The following is a 21,099-nucleotide window of genomic DNA, read 5'->3' on the forward strand; positions in this document are numbered from 1 at the left end:
ACGTCTACTCTCCTGTCCCTGTCACAATGATGAACTGACGGGCTAAAGAATCACAGAGTCCTCCCACTTATTCTGGGGGTCACTGATGGAAAATGGAACTTTATCTTAATAAACATACAGAAAAAAAGCACTAAAGCCCACTTTAAAAAGGCACCTCTCACAGTTGATGGCACCCAAAGTTATGGATGGAGGTAAGGTCCAGAGACAGAACACAGGCACGCCGGGGATCGAAGTGTAAAGAAAGTCTTTCACGCAGAGCTTCATAGGAAATTGAAAATGAGGGGGAAGAACCTCCACCCTCTTAAAAGGAACTGGCAAACCAGGGTGACATGAATATGGCGACGTAAAGGTCAAGCATCAAAGCCGTCTCCACAGACACCGAGAGGGTTTGCAAAGCGCATCCTATCATTGTCCCTTTTGCAGCAGGAATGGAGCGAGGGAAGGGGAGGACACAACAGAGTGGTGGACGGGCAGAGAGGGCTGTGTCTCTTCAGAAAAAACAAACAAGGCAGCTTCAATAGGAGAAAGATTATATAATGAGGCTCCCAGAGCAGGACCATAGCTATGTGATGACTTCAACGTGGCAGGATACCCTAGTCTTTACTGAAATCCGAACTGTTCCATTCTTGACTCGCTACAGACGAAGTTGCCAATACATCTGGAGCTCACTTGGAGCCGAGAGCTGCAGGTGAGGTGAAGACACCAACGTGATTTTTACCTATGTCTGTGTGTATGTTAACATCTATTTGCATGTATATGTATGTGACATATATACACCAATACAAATATAAAAGATAAAGTTCATTTAATGTATTTACTTTTTTACTTCAATTAAATTTAATTCAGTTCTTTAAAATCCCATCGTTGAAATAAAAATGTGACTCTTAAGAAATGAAACTGATTGTTTAGCCAGCACACTGGAATTTAAATAGGTGATGTGGACCCCTCCTTAGGAGATTATCTTCTTATTTCAATTATCAAGACATTTTTGCAACTTCTTCTTTGGAACTGACTTCAGGAACACATTTAGGTGCCACAAGAAAAGTAAATAGTCCTTGATAACCAGTGTCATATCGTAAAAAATAAATGACATAGACCAATAGATTTTCCACAAGTAGCCTCATCTATTCATTCAGCAAACATACATTGAGGGCCAGACCTGTGCTAGGCTCAGATCTCGATTTCCAAAAACCAAACCTAAGGTTTTAAAACGTCAGCATGCCGGATATTCACAATGTATGGCCTCAAGCTCAGGAGACAGTTTCAAAATAAAAGTCAGGAGTTTGAGACCAGCCTAGCCAACATGGTGAAACCCCGTCTCTACTAAGAATACAAAAATTAGCCAGGCATGGTGGTGTACGCCTGTAATCCCAGCTACTCAGGAGGCTGAAGCAGGAGAATCACTTGAACGTGGGAGGCGGAGGTTGCAGTGAGCCAAGATTGCGCCACTGTACTCCAGCCTGGGTGACAGAGCAAGACTCCATCTCAAAAAAAAAAAAAAAAAAAAAGTTCTCAAAATATTTGCATAGGAACTTTGTTAGGATATGTTCATTAACTTTATAGAAAACTACTTTTATTTATTTGAATATCTGAACATTTATTTAGAGGTAAATAATATTAAAAATTAGTTACATTACTAGTCACACCACGTAAGGTATGTGTGTGAAAGTATGTATTTACAGAAAACCAAATCCTTACATGCCACATACAAAGTAGACTGTTAAAGCTGAAAGAGAAAAAAAGTTGTGTAAATCTGTATTGCTTAAAGAAGAAAGAGCAGAGAGAACCGAAAATAGTTTATGAAAACATAGACTTGTCCCTAATATTATAAAAATAATCAAGAAAAATACTCATTAATTGCTTGTATCTTAATGGATATAACACTACCATAGGTTTAACTGAATGAAAATTAAGTGAATATTAATGGAAAATACAGGAAATCAAAATTATAACTACCAATTCACATTTGAAAATTGAGATTCCTAAATAACCCATTGGTCAGCCTCCTAAACATCGTTTGCATTGTGGAAATTGAGGGATAAGTAAACAGCTGTATAGTATCTACATCTCCTATAGCTACACCCATACCCACTTTTGCCAATCACAGGCCTTGCTTTATTGACAGCTCTCAACACCAAACAAGTTCTTTTTCCCCAAAAGAAAAAAAAAAAAAATGAAAATGTGATCCCTGACTTCCCAGGCTCAAGCACTCAGTAGGAATAATAACCACCATCACACCATTATTTAGACAGCGTTTGCCACATGCTGGTACTGTATTCACACATTCATTCCCCCCAGCAATGTAGTAAGTCACATGGGAGGAGTCAAGGAAGACAGGATCAGTTGTAAGGACAACATGAGTGGGCAGAGAAGGTTCGAGGCGCGGTACTATAGACACGCAGCGGGGAGAAGCGGAGGCAACGAAACAAGGGAATTCTTTCTGCAGGCAACGAAACAAGGGAATTCTTTCTGCAGTTTGGCAAAGAGGATCCTGTGCTCACCAGCTGGGGTGTAAACGGACCTCACGACCACGGTGTAGCACTTCACTGTGACATCAACTGAGCCCGTAACAGAAAACAGCGAAGTCACCACAACAAGGTTTAGGCAAGTGGCATGACAGAAGCAGATCTGTGGAAGAAATCCTCCCATATTCACTCTATGAGTCCCAAACAATGAAGGGCAAAGTATGTAAAAAGTGAACAAAACTAAAAGAAAAAGTGGGCACTGAACAGGACTGGAAAACAATGAGTACAGAAGAATGAACACTGACGGGCTCAGATTGAGCTAGTCACCTTGCATGTTAGCAAGCTTACGCAAAAGCAGCTGTTCAAATAATTTCACAGATTCTGAGTCACTGAAGAAACAAAGATAGTGTTATATGATGCGCCTGCCCTAAATTAGAGCCCCTAGACCATGTTCTGTGAGTACGTGTTGATAAAAAGAGCTCAGGGGGTCCTATTTCTAACCTAAATGCTCGCTGCAAAGAAAAAAAATTCTTTGTAAGCGAATTCATTGCAAGGAGTCATGTATGTTTCATAAACTGAGTCAGGGCCTTCGAGACCTTACAAAAAGCCTTTTGCAAGAGCTATATCACAGCCTCCCTGGGCAGAGTTCCTCATCTGCAAATGAAGGATGACACTGTCATTTCTGACACCTTCCTACACATACCCGGGAAGATCAATGAAACACTGCGGTCTGGGCACCTTGAGGTTAATAACAACCATATTTCAAGTTAGCCTTAAAATCTTTTCATCCTCTGGGCCTTTGGGAAGAGCCAAAGAGAAACACTCATCATATTTTGTCTGGCCCTAAAGCTACAGCTCGCTAAGTAACAGTAGTCACAGATCTTGTGTGTTTTTTCTTAAAACTAAATACCAGTTAAGTAAGCAAGTCACATAACTGTGAAGGAGTTCTAGCATCCACCCTCTGCACTCTGATCACAATTATATACCCCCAAAAGACTACATATCTACTAAGAGCTATAATGTGGACTATGTACCTCCAGAAACCACATTTACAGGAATCCTTTGATGAAGCTGTGGCTTCCTTATTTCTAGAACCATCTTGACAACAAGGAATGACTGCTTATTTTCAGTTCACTCAATCCTTTATAGGAATTAGTCGTGGCACAAACTTAAACCATGTCAAAGTAAGATTTTTGGAAAAAAAAAAAGTTATTGGCTTAACCAAAAGGTAAGCAATTTTGTTTTAAAACGAAAAATTAACTCAAATGGCAAGCATAACAAAATATAAATTCTGGTTTTCACATTTCTGTTTAACAACTTCAAAACCCAATTTAGAATATTCATTCATCAGCGGAATAAAGAGACAGAATTCTAACAAATGCCCAAAGCTAAGGTGCCTCACCTGCCCTGCTGCACACAATTTTAAACTTTAGGCTTTCTAGATGGATCACTGAAGAGATGACTGATGTAAATCTCTGAATTCTACACTTTACTCATCAATGCACCAATTAGAAACAGTAGCCGGTCACCATGAATTTACTGTCCCCTTGTAATAAACATCTGTTAAACACCAAACCCAGCAAATCTCTGTTAAACACTAAACCCTGTATCATTGTGTTCAGAACTTATGTCTGCCCTTTAAGAAATCTAAATCTAAGAAAGCACTCATCCTGAGGCCAGGCACAGTGGCTCACACCTATAATCTCAGCACTTTGGGAGGCCAAGGATGGAGGATCTCTTGAGCCCAGGAGTTTGAGACCAGACTGCCCAACATCGGGAGACTCCATCTCTAAAAATAAAAATTCAAAAATTAGCCAGGCATGCTGTCGCACACCAGTACTCCCAGCTACTTTGAAGGCTGAGGTCGGAGGATCGCTTGAGCCTGGAAGGTTGAGGCTGAGGCTGCAGTGAGCTATGACTGTGCCACTGCACTCCAGTCTGGGCAACACAGTGAGACCCCATTTCAAAAACGAAAAGGAAAACAAAGAGTGAGAGAAAAAAGGGAGAAACACAACCCAAGGCTCACGAGCCTTAATGCAAAGAAAAACAATTTCAAGATAATGAGAAGAAAAACCATTTGGAGACAAGTTTAAATAATTCAGATGTTGGTGGGATTTCTGTACTATATCTCAATTTTATTTTATTTTATACATTTATTTTTGATTGCTCTGCCACCCAGGCTGGAGTACAGTGGCACAATATCGGCTCACTACAACTTCTGCCTCCCAGGTTCAAGTGATTCTTGTGTCTCAGCCTCCCAAGTAGCTGGGATTACAGGCATGCACCACCATGTCCAGTTAGTTTATTGTAATTTTAGTGGAGACAGGGTTTCACCATGTTGGCCAGGCTGGTCTCGAACTCCTGACCTCAGGTGATACCCCTGCCTCGGCCTCCCAAGGTGCTGGGATTACACACATAAGCCACTGTGCCCAGCTTATACCTCAATTTTCAACTGCTAGTATAATCTCTAAAACACATCTTCCATATACAAAGTGCTTAGAAAATTGCTCTGCAAGTTCTTCAGATTTAAGGAGTCACTTTAGTAGGAGAAAATGACTGGGAAAGTAATATACACTACATTGCCTGCATCCCCACCCCCAAAACAACAAATCATTCCTGTGCCTATGAAAGCATTTCTAGGCAACAATCTTCAAAAGGACTCATGGGGGCTGATTTCTCAGAGTGCCTGGTTAACCTCAAACTGATTCACTTATCAGTTAAAATCTCAAACTGATTCACTGATAACTATTGGTAAGAATGTAGACAGAGCAGCTACTCTAACAGCTATCTTATTTCATAAGTATGATTAATTTCTTATATTTTCATTTTTCCACAAATCCTCATAATCTCAAACAAGCAGATAAAAAGACATGCAGTGGCTCACGCCTGTAATCCCAGCACTTTGGGAGGCCAAGGCGGGCGGATCACAAGGTCAGGAGATCGAGACCATCCTGGCTAACTCGGTGAAATCCCGTCTCTACTAAAAATACAAAAAAAATTAGCCAGGCTTGGTGGCGGGCGCCTGTAGTCCCAGCTACACGGGAGGCTGAGGCAGGAGAATGGCGGGAACCCGGGAGAAGGAGCTTGCCATGAGCCGAGATCACGCTACTGCCCTCCAGCCTGGGCGACAAAGCGAGACTCCAGCTCAAAAATAAAGACATGCAAAGGAGAAGTAGACTCCTCCAAAGGTCAGGGCATTTCTGCTTCTGGAGTGAGACAAACCGGGCCCACTCACTGGGTAAGCACAGGAAGTTACTTGAAGCCCTCTCCGATCCTTATTTATTTCTTCCATAACATGCAGATGACAATTTTATACCTCTGTCACAGGGTTGTTCTGAGGATGAAATGGAAGAGCATGTGTAAAGCTCTTGACACAGTACTGAGCCAAATTAAGCACATGAAAATGTGATAAAAGCTCCCAATATTTCAAAGCTCATGTTGCCCTGATATTTAAGACAGTAACTTTTGTATAAGTCAATTGTTAGCCAAGATCAAAGTTTAGAAAGAGATTATTAGTAACTCAGAGAGGGAAAAAAATTGTATTTTGTGTTTTTCAACTAGCGACTAAATAATGCTCACATGCCTTAAGCTGGAAGTGCACCAATCTTGTGTCATTAGCAACGAGGAATCTTACCCCTACTTCGCCCACATCTTCCGAACAGAAGGTAACTGACTAACATCCTGGGTTCCTGCAAGATTCTTCCCTAGCAATGATGCAAGGAAAGAAAAAAGAACAAAATGCTCCCGGGCCCTGTGACATTCTGGCTCGTTTTAATACCAGTCCTCAAGTGAGAATCAGAGATTTGATCATCGGAGGCTTTATGTTAAAAAGATGAGGAAGGTACAGTACCTCTAGTCGTTGTATCCGTCCCTTGAAAAACATAAAGAGGGAAGAATTTGGATAAGCAGCTTCTTTTTTAAGGAGAATTTCCTTGGCTTCATCCAGGCCTGCCTTGTTATCACTGCCATCCAAGGCAAAAAACGGACGGACTACAGTATGATACCAGAGGAGAGCTAATCTAGAGCAAGAGGGAGAGAAACATTGAGCACATAACTTTTCTTATACCGTTTCCATTTTTCAAAAAACCAGTATGTGTTCTTCCAATACTACTCTTTCCAAAAAGCTTACTATGCAGTCTCTGAAGAAGTAAAATCAGAGACTTTCCCCATTTGAATGTTAATATTTGGAAAACTGCAACTTTAGCACAATATATAAATCACAAGACACCCTTCCCTCAGGGAGAATAAAGTAACAGGAGCATTCAGTGTTTTTGAGCCTTCTAGATGGATCGCTGAAGAGATGGCTGACATAAATCTCTGAATTCTACACTATACTCATCAATGTACCAATTAGAAAAGGTAACTGGTCACCATGAATTTACTGTTCCCTTGTAATAAAGGTTTTATTTATTTATTTATTTATTTTGGCAAAAGGAAAATGTTTTCTCTTGTGTTCACAAAACTTAGGGTATAAACCTAGAATCTAACAGTAAATATCAGGTACAAATAAATAGATCAAAAGGAAAAAGAAAATTTTTAAAAAAGAATAAATTTAAATACAGAAACCACAGACACAAATTATGCTAAATTGGGTTAAAATAAGTGAGAGGATAAGACAAAGGGCTCTTTCTCTGGCCTTTGAAGATGCTCAATTTAAAAAACAAGCAAATTAATAAACTACTTCAGATCCCTTGCCCCAAACTCAAAACTTAAAACAAAAATGGCCGTGTTAAACTAGGTAAACAAAACAGTCATTGGGATTTGATTTAATAAACAGACAAAAATGTTTAACCAACATGTCAAATATTTTTATGTAAATGCATACCTATGGTATGCTTATAAAATTTGGTTGTCTAATGGATCTCATACTAATTACATTATTAATTCTATTCATTTTTTTATCAGAGATAAGCATAAAATATTAAGATATAAACAGACAAATGATCACAAGTTAACAAACCTGTTAATTCACATTAATAAAGGACAACTGTGTAATTTAATGAGTTTAGGGAGGCATAATTTTTTTAATGAAAAATTAAAGATATTTTAAATAGCTATCAGTTGATTAAAAGTTAACATCCAAATTTCTCAATACTGATACAAGTAAGGTCCTCTGGGATATCAATATTTTTGGGGAAAATTTTGACACGTGCTGTAATGTTAGACAAAGAATATCTGGAATCTTGTTAAAATATTCAAGTTACAGATAGTAGATATTTGCCAGACTAAAATAAACAAACAAAAATCACATCCCTTTTAACTGATGTAGAAATTCGTGAATTCTTGTTCTAGATAGTTATATCAGCTTCCTCATGCTCTCCTGCTTAAATAATTATTATTTAAGTTTAAACCAAGAAACATTACATGACTCAGTTTAGTGGAAGAGCACAAAATATCCATGTCATGTATAACAAACCACCTTGAATCATCAAGGAAAATATCCCAATGTGAGGATTCTTTATAAGAATAAAAATTTCAGAACCACAGAAAGAACTTATCAAATTTGTACCTCCTAAGTCCAAAAATCAGAATCATGAATCTCACAGACTGTGGTCGAAGTCACAAAAATTGCTTATAAAATCATCTGAGGTTTTAAAATACATGACGTGTGAGACTCGTGAATAATGCCTTGTTCTCTAACTCAAGTCAGCTTAGAACCACCACCACGACCACAGAACACAGTCCTTGGCATTGCACTGAAAGACGTAAAACACAGCATCCTGTCAACCAACCAAACATTTTACCTGAAGTTTCCTTTAAAGTCTTTGATTGTCGTTTACTTACTTTCAAGACTATATTATCTACCAAAGCATTGCAATACAGCTACTCACGTAGCTAAAGGGGCCTTCATGTCCTTACTTTCGCTTGCATACATCAGTGAAGAAAGCCCCTGTAGGCGGTCTCCAGGAAAACCCAGCAGGTTGATGATTTTGAGCAGGTTTGGGGGCACCATGGATATGCAAAGGTGAAAAAGGCCATATCCAAAGCTAACAGCACCTTTCAGTCTGTTTAGAGACTCCTCAGACACCCCTTCAGCCACAATGTGATTATCATTTGCAGCATCAGAAGTCAAGGACTCTTCAGTTAGCTTCTTCTGATACAGCTCCTGAAGGGCATTGATGTCCAGATAGCATTTATTGTAAATCTTCCAGGCTTTCCTAAGGATCCACCCACCTTTGATATAAGCTAAAAAGAGAAAGGGAGAAAACATTCAAAAACATTCAAAATAATGTTTCTATTTCTAGAGTAAAGGATACTGAACAGTAACCTGAAAATCAAGCCAAAAATTTAAAAACATAAAAATTATTATCGATTGCACCCAGTTTTCTTACAGTGCTTACTTAAACGTCTTATTTCTCATGACTCTCCCTTCACTACACTGGATGATGATTGGTAAGCGTGTGTTTTTCTGCTCATTGTTCTGTGAAGCCCTTCATGCAGTACCTAGAGCATGGTATGTAATATACATTGAATGAATGAATGCATCACCCGAATCCAACATCTTTTCATGCGTTCTGTGACACCCTCCATTGCGTTTCTGAATTACTGTACTGCTTTCCTGATAAGCTTTTTTATAATCCTTGCATTTGTATACCCTGTGTTACAGTCCTCCTTAAAAGCAAGTTCTTGGTCTTGGTCAGGTGACAATTAAATTTCTAGCCAAGCTTGGGCGCGGTGGCTCATGCCTGTAATCTCAGCCCTTTGGGAGGCCAAGGTGGGCAGATTACTGAAGTCGAGGAGTTTGAGACCAGGCTGAGCAACATGGAGAAAACTCATCTCTATAAAAAATACAAAATTTAGCCAGGCATGGTAGTGCACACCTGTAGTCCCAGCTACCTGGGAGGCTGAGGTGGGAGGATTCCCTGAGCCCTAGAGGTCAAGGCTGCAGTGAGCCACAATTGTGCCACACCACACCAGCCTGGGCAACAGAGTGAGATCCTGTCTCAAAAAAAAAAAAGAAAGAAAAAAATGTATACGCAAGCACCAAGCATTGCGTCTTGCCAAAAATAGAATAAAATGAAACAAAATAAAATAAAATAAAACAAGCAGGCAAGAAAGATTAATATTTACTGGGTAAACAAATAGTTCCAGTTTATTATCAAAAAAGTCATTCATGTTAAATGCAAAATGTAAAGACCTCCAAATTCACGTATATCTGAGGCCCACTGTGTGCCTTAACCACACCTTATCAGAATGGCTTTCTTTGGTTTATGAAATTGGGGTTTATCCACTGCCCCAACCACAGTGAAGCAGCAATAGAAAAGTTACTGCACAGCAGAAGGTACAAATCTCTTATCTTTAAACCTCCCTCCCCAACTGGCCCCTGTCAGGACCCTGCTGTTGACCACTCCTCCTAGGAATATTTTTACCTTCAGATGAGTAGGAAGGGTTGCGGGAGGTCAACTTACATGGGACTCTCTGAGTGTATCATCACCGCATTTTTGAGGAAAAGATTTTTCTGTAGGGAATTTTCTGTAAAACATAGTTCTCTCATAACTCTGAGAGAGATTATCCACTTGGCAATGTTACTAATATGATACCAACTCTGACCCGCATGCACAAATGGACAACATGAATTGTCAGACTTTCAGGCCCTTCAGAACAGTAGGAAAAGAGGTTTTCAGAAAGGCATTTCCAAATTTCAGAAAATATATGCAATAAAATAAAATCTGATTTACAAACATCCAATCCCGGAATTGAGAGTGATCTAAGAATAGATGTGTGGAAAAGAGCTGATGCAGCCGGCCTGACTGCTATCCTTCAACAGAACTGCTAACAAGGTTGGCCCTTGGATGGAATGGGAGCTTGGATTCTGGGAAAGTTCTTACCATTTCCAAGACTGATAAGAGTGGCTCACTGTGTGCACCTAAACTGTCTGCACAAATAATACGATGTACATTGAACACTGATTTTTCTTCTGGGAGTCTGGAATTTGTCTGTGTGCAAGGTAGGGGTGCCTACAATGATCAACCCCCAATAAAAACTCTGGCACTAAGTCTAATGAGATTCCCCGGTGGGTGACATTTCATTTGTGTTGTCATAACTCGTTGCTGGGGCAAATTAGCACACCCTGTGTGACTCCCCAGAGAGCAAAGCCTTGGAAGCTTGTGCCTGGTCTCCCCTGGACTCCGCTGCCCCATGTGCTTTTTCCCTTTGCTGATTTTCCTTTGTATCTAAGGAACACAAACGAGCTACAAAACATAATCTGAGTCCTCCAAATATCTACAATAAAATTAGGAAAGAAAACCAACACAAATGACAAAATGAGCATGCAACCTAATTTTGCTGTAAGAAGTCACAGCTGAGAATATGACTGTAAGATGAGTCTTGCATGGAAGTCATCAAACCTGGGGGTGGTCTGGGGGACTCCCAATCCATGGTATTAAGCCATTATTTTATTTAAATGCATCAACTTTCTGACAAATGATGAACATATCACCCATGGGATCACATTTAAAAACAATATCCTACAACTTCTGGGTGATTAATGTCCTGTAGTCTACCTCCACTAAAAAGAATGCTATAGGATAGAATGAACAAGTAAAACAAATTAATCTACAAAGTTTTTTTTAGTAACTTTAAAATAATAAAAGTAATACATTTGAAATAATTTCTCTTCATTCGTTCTACTTAAGAATATTTACTGTACAAACACCACATTTCAAGCACTGTTCTGGGTGAATCGAAGTGAAATAAGATAGAGATCTTTCCTTTAAGAGGCTCAATGACGTTTTCTCCTCCTAAATGGAAGCACTGTGGGAAAAGAAAGCCTGGAGAAAACCCTGAAGCTTCTTTTATACTGACAAAGTGGATTTTTAAGTGTCTGGATTGATCCAGCATGCCCAGAAAGAAGAAAGATCATGCTCAGTTACAATCCAAAAAGCCAAAGATTTAACAGAAAAGCAGAAAAAAAAAAAAAAAAGAAACTAGAATGTATATTACTGAGAACACAGAGGCAACTGGAATCTAATTCAAAATAAATAATCACGGGCTGCATATTTTAAACAAATCTGTAAAACCCGAAAAATATCGACCGGCTACTGTTTATATTATGTGCCTGGCACTGTGCTTGCCATGTGAGGAACAGCAAAGAACTATAAAACATAGTCCAATCCTGCCTAATGCCCACAATAAAATTAGAAAAGAAAATAAACACAAAGCAAAAAATAAGCATGCAACTTTATATATATATTTAAATGGTCTACTGGGTCATATATAGAAAGAATGAAAACACATAATGCTGACATGATGAGTGAATTGTTCTTTTTTATCTCCTTTTTTTGTCATTAGTTTTCCATGTAGTAAACACATAAATAAATTAGAGAGTACAAAATAGTTACTGCAGGATTTTGGAAGAACAGTTTACTCCTACCCATTCTTCACTGGAAATTTGGAAGGTTAAAATTAACTCCATTTTATCCTGTATTTTCCAGGCTTCCTCAGCTTTATTAAAGGAACTGAAGCTTGCACTAAGGGAAAGGGAATGCCCCAGGAGAAAGCAGCAGATGGGCGAGCGGCTTGGAGGCAGAGTGAAGCAGGGGACACACCGGGACAAAAGGGTACAAGCCCAACAGAAGAGTGAACACCTGCTCCCAGAGAAACGGCATCTCTCAATGTGACGCTGAAGGGACCAGGATTACAGACATGAATGCTAACAATTCTGACCTCAGGTGAGGAACTATAGAAATGGATGGTAGAATGGAAACAAATGTTAAGAATCCGTCCACCCCTGAGTGCGTGGAACTAAATCAATAAAACGTTCACAGAAACCTCCACAGTGAAAACCCCACTCTTCTAGAATAAGAATATAATGAGTTCAATCCGTCTTTAATTTTGTGCCTAAGATAGGTGCCAATGTCTGAAAGCACATATTAAAGTCTATGGTAACAAGCTGTAAGGTCCTTAATTTGAGCCAAGGAAACGGAACCCAACGTTTTCAGCTGAGTCAAAGATGATAAACTGAAGTATGTCAAAACAAACTTAATGCCCATGTTGAGAGAGGCTTTGCTTTTACTACATTCTACGTCCATCCTGGCACTGAAACAGGTTCTCGGGACTTGCCCTACTCTCCATCCCACACTCTGTAAAGCAAAAATTCCAGCCACAGCCAGGCCAAGCAGGAGGAGGCAGAGGCTGGGGGAGGATGCGGCAGAGAGAACAGCACACTCTGCACCGTGGTTCCTACAGGAGCTGCTCCAGCAGCTCCACACAAGGACACAGCTGCTGAGTGCATGTCTTCCCAACAAGCAGAGAACACGCTATTTAAGAGCCGTACACCCTGCATAGCCTTTCATCTGGCTGCTCTGAAAGGTCAAGTATTAATCATTCAGCTGTCGTTATCTCTGTGTCTGTGGAAGGAGGTGGAGACAGCAGAAAACCACAGACCCGGACGGGCACAGTGGCTCATGCTTGTAATGCCAGCACTTTGGGAGGATGAAGCGGGTGGACCACTTGAGGTCAGGAGTTCAAAACCAGCCTGGCCAACATGGTGAAACGCTGTCTCTACTAAAAAACACAAAAAAATTAGCCAGGCATGGTGGCAGGTGCCTGTAGTTCCAGCTACTTGGGAGGCTGAGGCAGGAGAAGAGCATGAACCCAGGAGGTGGAGGTTGTAGTGACCCAAAATTGTGCCACTGCACTCTAGCCTGGGCAACAGACAATTTGTCCCACCTTATGAGGACCAGGCAACAACTAGCTGAGAGACAGAGGAGGCAAGAGGAAACCCTGCCCCATACGGGGGTAGAAGCCTTCCCTGGCAAAGGGCAAGAGCTGCTTGCAAAATGGGAGTATCAAGTTACACTAAATTGATCTTGGATACATTTCGTAATTTTTCATGGGGACTGTATCTGGTGCAAGCATCTACTAAAGCCTGCCTGTTCAACTGTCCTGGAACGAGGCTGGGTAACCCATGATGGCAGGTATTCAGGCTTGCCTCTCTTGTGACCCAAATAATAGACCTTTTTTTTTTTTTTTTTTTTTGAGACAAGGTCTCAGTTGGATTTCCCAGGCTACAGTGCAGTGGCACTATCTCACCTTACTGCAGCCTTGACCTCCCAAGGTCAGGTGATTCTTCCACCTCAGCCTCCCGAGTAGCTGGGACTACAGGCACGCGCCACCAAGCCTGGCTGATTTTTTGTTTTTTCAGTAGAGATGGGGTTTTGCCATGTTGCCCAGGCTGGTCTCAAACTCCTAGACTCAAACAATCCACCCACTTCGGCCCTCCAAAGTGCTAGGAGCCACCGTGCACAGGTGTGAGCCACCGTGCCTGGCCCAAGACTTTGAAGGAAAAGACTATTTAGTTTTCACCAATCAGTCCACTGCCTTGTTATCTTTAACCTTCACCAACAGACCTTTTTTTAAAAAAAAAAAAATTATACTTTAAGTTCTAGGGTACATGTGCACAACATGCAGGTTTGTTACACATGTATACATGTGCCATGTTGGTGTGCTGCATCCATTAACTCATCATTTACATCAGGTATTTCTCCTAATGCTATCCCTCCCCCCTCCCCCCATTCCACAACAGGACCCAGTGTGTGATGTTCCCCATCCTGTGTCCAAGGGTTCTCATTGTTCAATTCCCACCTGTGAGAACATGCGGTGTTCAGTTTTCTGTCTTTGTAACAGTTTGCTTAGAATGATGGTTTCCAGCTTCATCCATGTCCCTACAAAGGACATGAACTCATCCCTTTTTATGGCTGCATAGTATTCCATGGTGTAAATGTGCCACATATTCTTAATCCAGTCTATCACTGATGGCCATTTGGGTTGGTTCCAAGTCTTTGCTATTGTGAATAGTGCTGCAATAAACATATGTGTGCATGTGTCTTTATAGCAGCATGATTTATAATCCTTTGGGTATATACTCAGTAATGGGATCACTGAGTCAAATGGTATTTCAAGTTCTAGATCCTTGAGGAATCACCACACTGTCTTCCACAATGGTTGAACTAGTTTACACTCCTACCAACAGTGTAAAAGTGTTCCTATTTCTCCACATCCTCTCCAGCACCTGTTGTTTCCTGACTTTTTAATGATTGCCATTCTAACTGGTGTGAGATGATATCTCACTGTGGTTTTGATCTGCATTTCTCTGATGGCCTATGATGATGAGCATTTTTTCATATGTCACCAACAGACTTCCAACAAGCTCACTTCTCCAATCCCAATATCTTCCTGAATGGCATTACCTTTCCTCCATTTCCTCCCTTTAATTTTGCCTGAGGTTGCAAATTTTTGAATTTTTGCAATCAGATCTTGGCACTGGCCTTGAACAGTAGGATATAAATAACTCCCACATGCTTAGCATTCCAATAATGGAACACTAGGCATAAATGGATTTTAATATCTACCCACCATGTTCTAGGCAAAAACATCCTACCAGGTTCTAAGGACACAGAGAAGGAAACGGACCTTCATTCTTTATAACCCTCCTCAGGGATAAGGGATCCTTGATCTTCCCAAAGATTCAGAATCACTTGTTCCCTATTCAACCTCTATGACTAACTTACGTGCCTATGACTGAAGTATCCTCCTGAATTAGAATTTATTTACTTACTTATTTTTTCCTACTGCCAAATCATGAGTTCCCCCAGGGCATGAGGTGCATCTCATTCATCTCTAGACTACCAGCACCTATCATCTCACAGCATGTGGGCACATAGGAAATGCTCAACATATGTGGAGAAGAGGTAAAACAGCAGGTAGATTGCACAGTCCCTGCCCTCAAGGAGCATGTAGCCTAATGCTTTAGGCAGACATGTAAATATATATCAGTATTGCTATGCAATACATGCGGTAAATGGTGATGTACAGGATATAAGTAATAGCACAACAAAAGCCAGATTGGCTGGGCATGGTGGCTCACACCTGTAATCCCCACACTTTGGGAGGACAGGATGGAAGGATCGCTTGAGCCCAGGAATTCAAGACCTGCCTGGGCAGCATAGTGAGACCCCTATTTCTACAAAAACATTTTTAAAAATTAGCGAGGTGTGGTGGTACGTGCCTGTAGTCCCAGCTACTCAAGAGGCTGAGGCAAGAGGATCACTTGAACCTAGGAGCTCAAGGCTGCAGTGAGCTATGATCTCCAGACTAGGTGAAGCGAGACCTTGCCTCTTACAAAAAGAACCAGGATTGACATGAGGAGGGAATGCTGTACAAAGGAGGAAGGCCTGGGCTGTACTTGATTAAGCATAAGAGAAAGATAAAGGGGGTAGGGGTGTTCCACACTGACAGGGTAAGGTGAATAAAAGCTCAAGGCAGCAGGGGATATTCAGGGATGTGTGAGAACCTCGGCTCAGCTAGATGAGGTAGTGGAAGGGCACGGGGCTGGGAAAGAGTCTTATATGCTCTGTACAAAAGGAATTCAGACCTTGCCTTGCAGGTGAGGCAGGCCAGCTAAGTGTTTAAAGCATGGGTTTAAGCGGTTCTGGAAAGATGCTCTAGCAGCAACAGAGAGTGTGGCCCAGAGGGGAGCAAGAAGCAGTGTGGCTACTATTCTAGCCCAGGGCACAGGCAGCACCTGAGGGAGAAGGCCCCAAGAAACCCAGGTTTCTGGGTCACTTGGAAGGTGGTAGCACAAGCAGCCAAACTAAGATGGGAGCACATGGACAGCACCAGAATTTCAGTTAGGAAATAAGAAAACCATGGTTCAGGCCCTGGTTCTGTTATCACCAACAAGCTGCATAAATCATTCAACCACAACTGTCTCACCTGTCAAAGAAGGAAAACAATCTCATCTAAGGAAAACTGGAGTATATATGTTGCCAAGAATACAAAGGTGAGAAAAACACGCGCCCTCTCTTCAAATCCAAAAGGAAATAAAGGAAACTTACAATAAAACAAGGTGGCAAGTGCCATAAAATATGTTTTAAAAATAATTTCTTTTTATCACAAAAGTAATATATTCTTGCTGCAATAAAAGACCCCTGGATAATAGAGTGAATTTAAAAGATATAAAATAGTATGGGAAATTAAAGAGATGAGGGAGTAATTCATTATAAGGAAGTTTAAATGAGATAAACACAAGCTCTTTTAAACGTTAAGAAGCACTGACTGGGCATGGTGGCTCACGCCTGCAATCCCAGCACTTTGGGAGGCCAAGGTGGGTGGATCACTTAAGAGCGGGAGTTCGAGACCAGCCTGGCAATATGGTGAAACCCCGTCTCTACTAAAAATACAAAAAATTAGCCAGGAGTGGTGGCATGCATCTGTAATCCTAGCTACTTGGGAGGCTGAGGTACAAGAATTGCTTGAACCTCGGAGGCAGAGGTTGTGCAGTGAGCCGAGATTGTGTCACTGCACTCCAGCCTGCATGACAGAGCGAGAAATTTAAAAAAAAAAAAAAAAAAAAAAAAAAAAAAGCATGAACCAGTAAAAAGTTCACATTGGCTCATCTCTACCAGAGCTCTGGCCTGTGTGTGTGCCCCTGGCCCCTCAGTGCTGCCCTGCTCCAGGGGTGGGGAGGGCCACCCATAACAAACATCTCCAACAAGGAGCTTTGTGAGTTTTTTTTTCGCCCCAAGAAAATCATCCATGTAAAATGTTTTCTAAGAAATGTGGATCCCAATAATGAAGTAAACAAATTATTTGTAGCTTAATAACCCACTGGGTGTCTGAAAGGCAAATAGAACACACTGTTGGTTGTCTTTGTTTGAAACAAATACTGAGCTATTCACAAAGCAATAACCACTACATAAGTTTATGACAACCCGAGGCTTTCATGCCTATGAGAATTTCACTTCAATGGATTCAGTAAATCATAGGACTTCAGGAAGAACCAAGAATGCTGTCAAATACTATGATAAACAGGATTAAGTAACATAATATCAAACTATTAGAACAGGCAAAGGCTGTGAAGATAATTTGTGAAAGAAATACAGTTTATGGATAAAATACAAAAGCACGTTTAACCTAATACCCCCCCAAAAATGCACACCAATCTAAATGTCCATGAGGAATTGATTAAATGCATTAGGGCATATTCATGTGACAAACTAACTCACTATTATTTAAAATTATGTTCTGAAACTGAGTCATAGGGAAAATATCCAAAGTATAATTGAAAAAGAGAAAATAAGATATAAAATACTATAGATTCAATTTTGCAAAAAAGATAAAGAAATATAAAGCAGATTATTATTCATAAAAAGAGATTTTCTCTAAGTGTTGAAATTGGAGATGATGACTTGCTTTCTATCTTTCCAAAATTTTCCATACTAATATTTAGTAATTTTACAATCAGAATAATCTTAAATATAAATACTATTATCTGGTAATTCTCAGCTTCATGAGGGCAGGGACTAGGTCTGTGTTTGTTTATCTAACTAAGTGCTTAGCACACAGCATGTGCTCTATAATTATCTGTTGAATGGATCAATGATTGAACAAATGAAAGACAGATATACTCATTTAAAAAGTTCTGGCTGGACGCAGCAGCTCATTCCTGTAATCCCAGCACTTTGGGAGGCCGAGGCGGGCAGATCATGGGGTCAGAGTTCAAGACCAGGCTGACCAACATAGTGAAACCCCATCTCTACTGAAAATACAAAAAATTAGCCGGGCGTGGTGGCAGGCACCTGTAATCCCAGCTACTCCAGAGGCTGAGGCAGGAGAACTGCTTGAACCTGGGAGGCAGAGGTTGCGGTGAACCGAGATCATGCCACTGCACGCCAGCCTAGGCAACAGTGCGAGACTCCATTTCAAAAAAAAAAAAAAAGTTCTGATACACTCTCACACTTTAACTTTTATTACATTTGCTTTATCCTCCTCTCTCAACAGGCATTTTCTTTTCTTTCCTTTTCTTTTTTTTTAAGTCTTGCTCTGTCACCCAGGCTGGAGTACAGTGGAGTGATCTCAAGTCACTGCAAACCCCACCATGTTCAAGTGATTCTCCTGCCTCAGCCTCCCAAGTAGCTGGGATTACAGGTGCCTGCCACCACACCCAGCCAATTTTTGTATTTTATTGGAGATGGGGTTTCGCCATGTTGGCCAGGCTGGTCTCGAACTCCTGATTTGAGTGATCCGCCTGCCTCAGCCTCCTAATGTACTGGGATTACAGATGTGAGCCAAGACACCTGGCCAGATACTTTCTTAATGGTTAAAATTAGCTCCTTATGAGAGTCTTTGAGTGTCAGGAAAAGGGAGTACAAAATCACAGAGCTCTTGTCTTGACCAATGAGGTCCAGATAAGCTCCGGTACTCTTTTGTATCTGAGTCAGCAGTGCACTCCACATGGGGGATTTGACATTACTACATTATAGAAAATTCACATGAGCTATGAGTTCTTGACCATATAAGCAAGGTATTATCAGAAGAGTCCTGAGAAGAGGGTTAAGGAGAAAAAGAATTACTGAACCAAAGCAAACAGTGAATGTACATCATAGAACATATTTTAAAAGAAAGATCAATATTTAGAAGTCCAAATTTCAGAGGTCAAAATAAAAGTTAAATTCCACTTTTGACTTCAGCCAAACAGAAGCAAAGCATCCCTGGTACGAGACAGAGACAAAGATGGAAACAGCAAGAGAAATAAGAAAAAGGGGGAAAAATTGGCTTCTGATAGGCTAGAAAGAAAAGAGTATGTTACAATTTAAAAGAAATATATCCTTCATTTAAGGTTTAGGAGAAAATATCTTTCTGACAGTGAATTTGAATTGATTTCCTTTTAGAATTTTCAGCTTTTTCAAGTAAATTCTATCTACCAAAATGGCAAGTTTCTGCTATCAATATCAGAGACCACCATAACCACAAAATTAAAATAATTAGGTCAATTTTAGACTCAGTCATAGGACAAGCTTTAGAGGCTCACTTGAGTCTATTTCACTCAAGAAATTAAAGCTAAACCCAGAAAACGTTTGTCTTGGACAGACTAATTAAGAAATTAGTTTATATCCCTCACTAAAGTTTGTTAAAATGCAGGTAATTCCACTATATTAGCAAATCTTTAATGATCTTTAACGATCTCCTACTATACGTGAAACCATTGAAGGCACTCAGGCCTTAATAACAACTTCCCCAAAACCGTAAATTTAAGCCGGTTACATTTCACTTTAAAGGTTATGATCACAACCTGATTCCCACAAAGAAAAAGTATTATACATCTACATACATATAAAAGGCACGAGCAATTGCTGTAATTATGACAGAATTCCCTTGAGACAAGAGGATGAGACAGACTCTGGCGCAAAAACTGCTCCACTAAACACACATTGAACACTTGTGGTTTCAATTTCCCCAGTAATAAATCAGCATCATGCTCCAAAGAGGCGCCACGTTTTCAAAGACTGAAATACAAGGCATTCTTTAAAAAGCGTATTACTAATTGTGTGCACCGAATAGTGAGAATCATTAAAAATAACGCTTCAGCATACCTGACAATTCTTGTTTTACAAATGAAAGCACAGCCAGGTAAACCTGACAGTCAGCTATGATTATCTGCCTCTGAAGCCGATCAACCATAGAGGGGGCGGATTTTCGGACATCAACCTGTTTGGCAGAAAGAAAGTCCACACTGATAAATCACACACAACAACGTTAGTCCCCCGAAACAGTATTACGTTATTATACAAAATAATTTTACATAGGAATTGTGAAACCTGGCACTCAAAGCCAATAACAAATTTATCCTATGAGCCTGGCCGCTCCAAATTCCCATTAGTCTAACTTTATTTTGTTTGTTTGAGCCCTGTAACTCAAAGACAAAAATATTCTAAGTGATACAAACTGAGTTCATAGGGAATACGAAAAGCAAAAAGATCTTCGGAGTTTCACCTTTTTTTTAAAAAAAAAAAGTAAAGTCTTTCTTATTCAAAATAAAAATCATTAAAAGTACAATATATTCCTTAAGTAGATAACCTGAAAAGTCAACTTTGCAGCCACCTGTCTTCAGATAGGATAACATTGGGGCATTCTTTTCGTGCATGCAACTGAGATGTAAAGATTAGAAACTGACTACATTTCCATTAAGGAGAAAATATTCCAGAATTAAAAATTAGCTTTGAATAAATCACAAACAGTACTTGAAATATGTCATATAAATACAAATATGCAAAAAGTCAAGTCGCTTTTTATAAAATATTGGTCTTTATCATAATGTTTCTAAAATGAAGAACAGAACACTCCAGAATAGAACACTCTGCATTCTTAGTACAAAGTAAACTTGAATAAGTTAAATAGCTTTCATATGCTATCACAATGACAGAAGAAAAATAGGATTTTTGCAAATATGTCAACAGTATACACAGTAGACACACCAGAATGATCTGTTTCCCTTTTTTTCTAGGTTTTAGCATAATCCATCGTGGTCGCTGTTGTTCCAAATCTAGCCCCAGCACTCAGTATTCTATTCACTTGGGAAAATGTCAAGATGCTTCTGTTTCCTCGTTTGCAATAGCATCTATTGTGCAGGATTGTTGGGAAGGCTAATGACATACTGAATGTGAAAATGCTTTTTAAATTGCAAGGACTCATTACAAATGTTAATTATTAACACAGGTGCCAGACATGGTACTGGATACTGATGGCAGACATGTAAGCTTTCATTCTACTGAGGAAAACAGACCATATTACTGTGTACTGTGGAAAGCTCGCTGAAGGGTAATTGAAGGGTAAGGACAGGGAACTACGGGAA

General features: G+C 40.1%; 1 protein-coding gene across 3 annotated transcripts in view; it reads right to left on the reverse strand.

The window, feature by feature from the left end:
- The window catches only part of TTC39C (tetratricopeptide repeat domain 39C), a 115,312-nt gene that overhangs the window by 51,438 nt on the left and 42,775 nt on the right, over positions 1–21,099 (reverse strand). For all 3 annotated transcript variants that reach the window (XM_023207772.3, XM_023207773.2, XM_023207774.2), the window contains exons 4-6: positions 19,841–19,955; positions 8,297–8,651; positions 6,316–6,484 (exon numbers count right to left, since the gene is read on the reverse strand). In XM_023207772.3, coding sequence (XP_023063540.1) covers positions 6,316–6,484; positions 8,297–8,651; positions 19,841–19,955 — 639 coding nt within the window. The remainder of the gene's footprint in view (positions 1–6,315; positions 6,485–8,296; positions 8,652–19,840; positions 19,956–21,099) is intronic.

Source organism: Piliocolobus tephrosceles, chromosome 18 (assembly GCF_002776525.5).
Source record: "Piliocolobus tephrosceles isolate RC106 chromosome 18, ASM277652v3, whole genome shotgun sequence".
NCBI lineage: Eukaryota > Metazoa > Chordata > Mammalia > Primates > Cercopithecidae > Piliocolobus > Piliocolobus tephrosceles.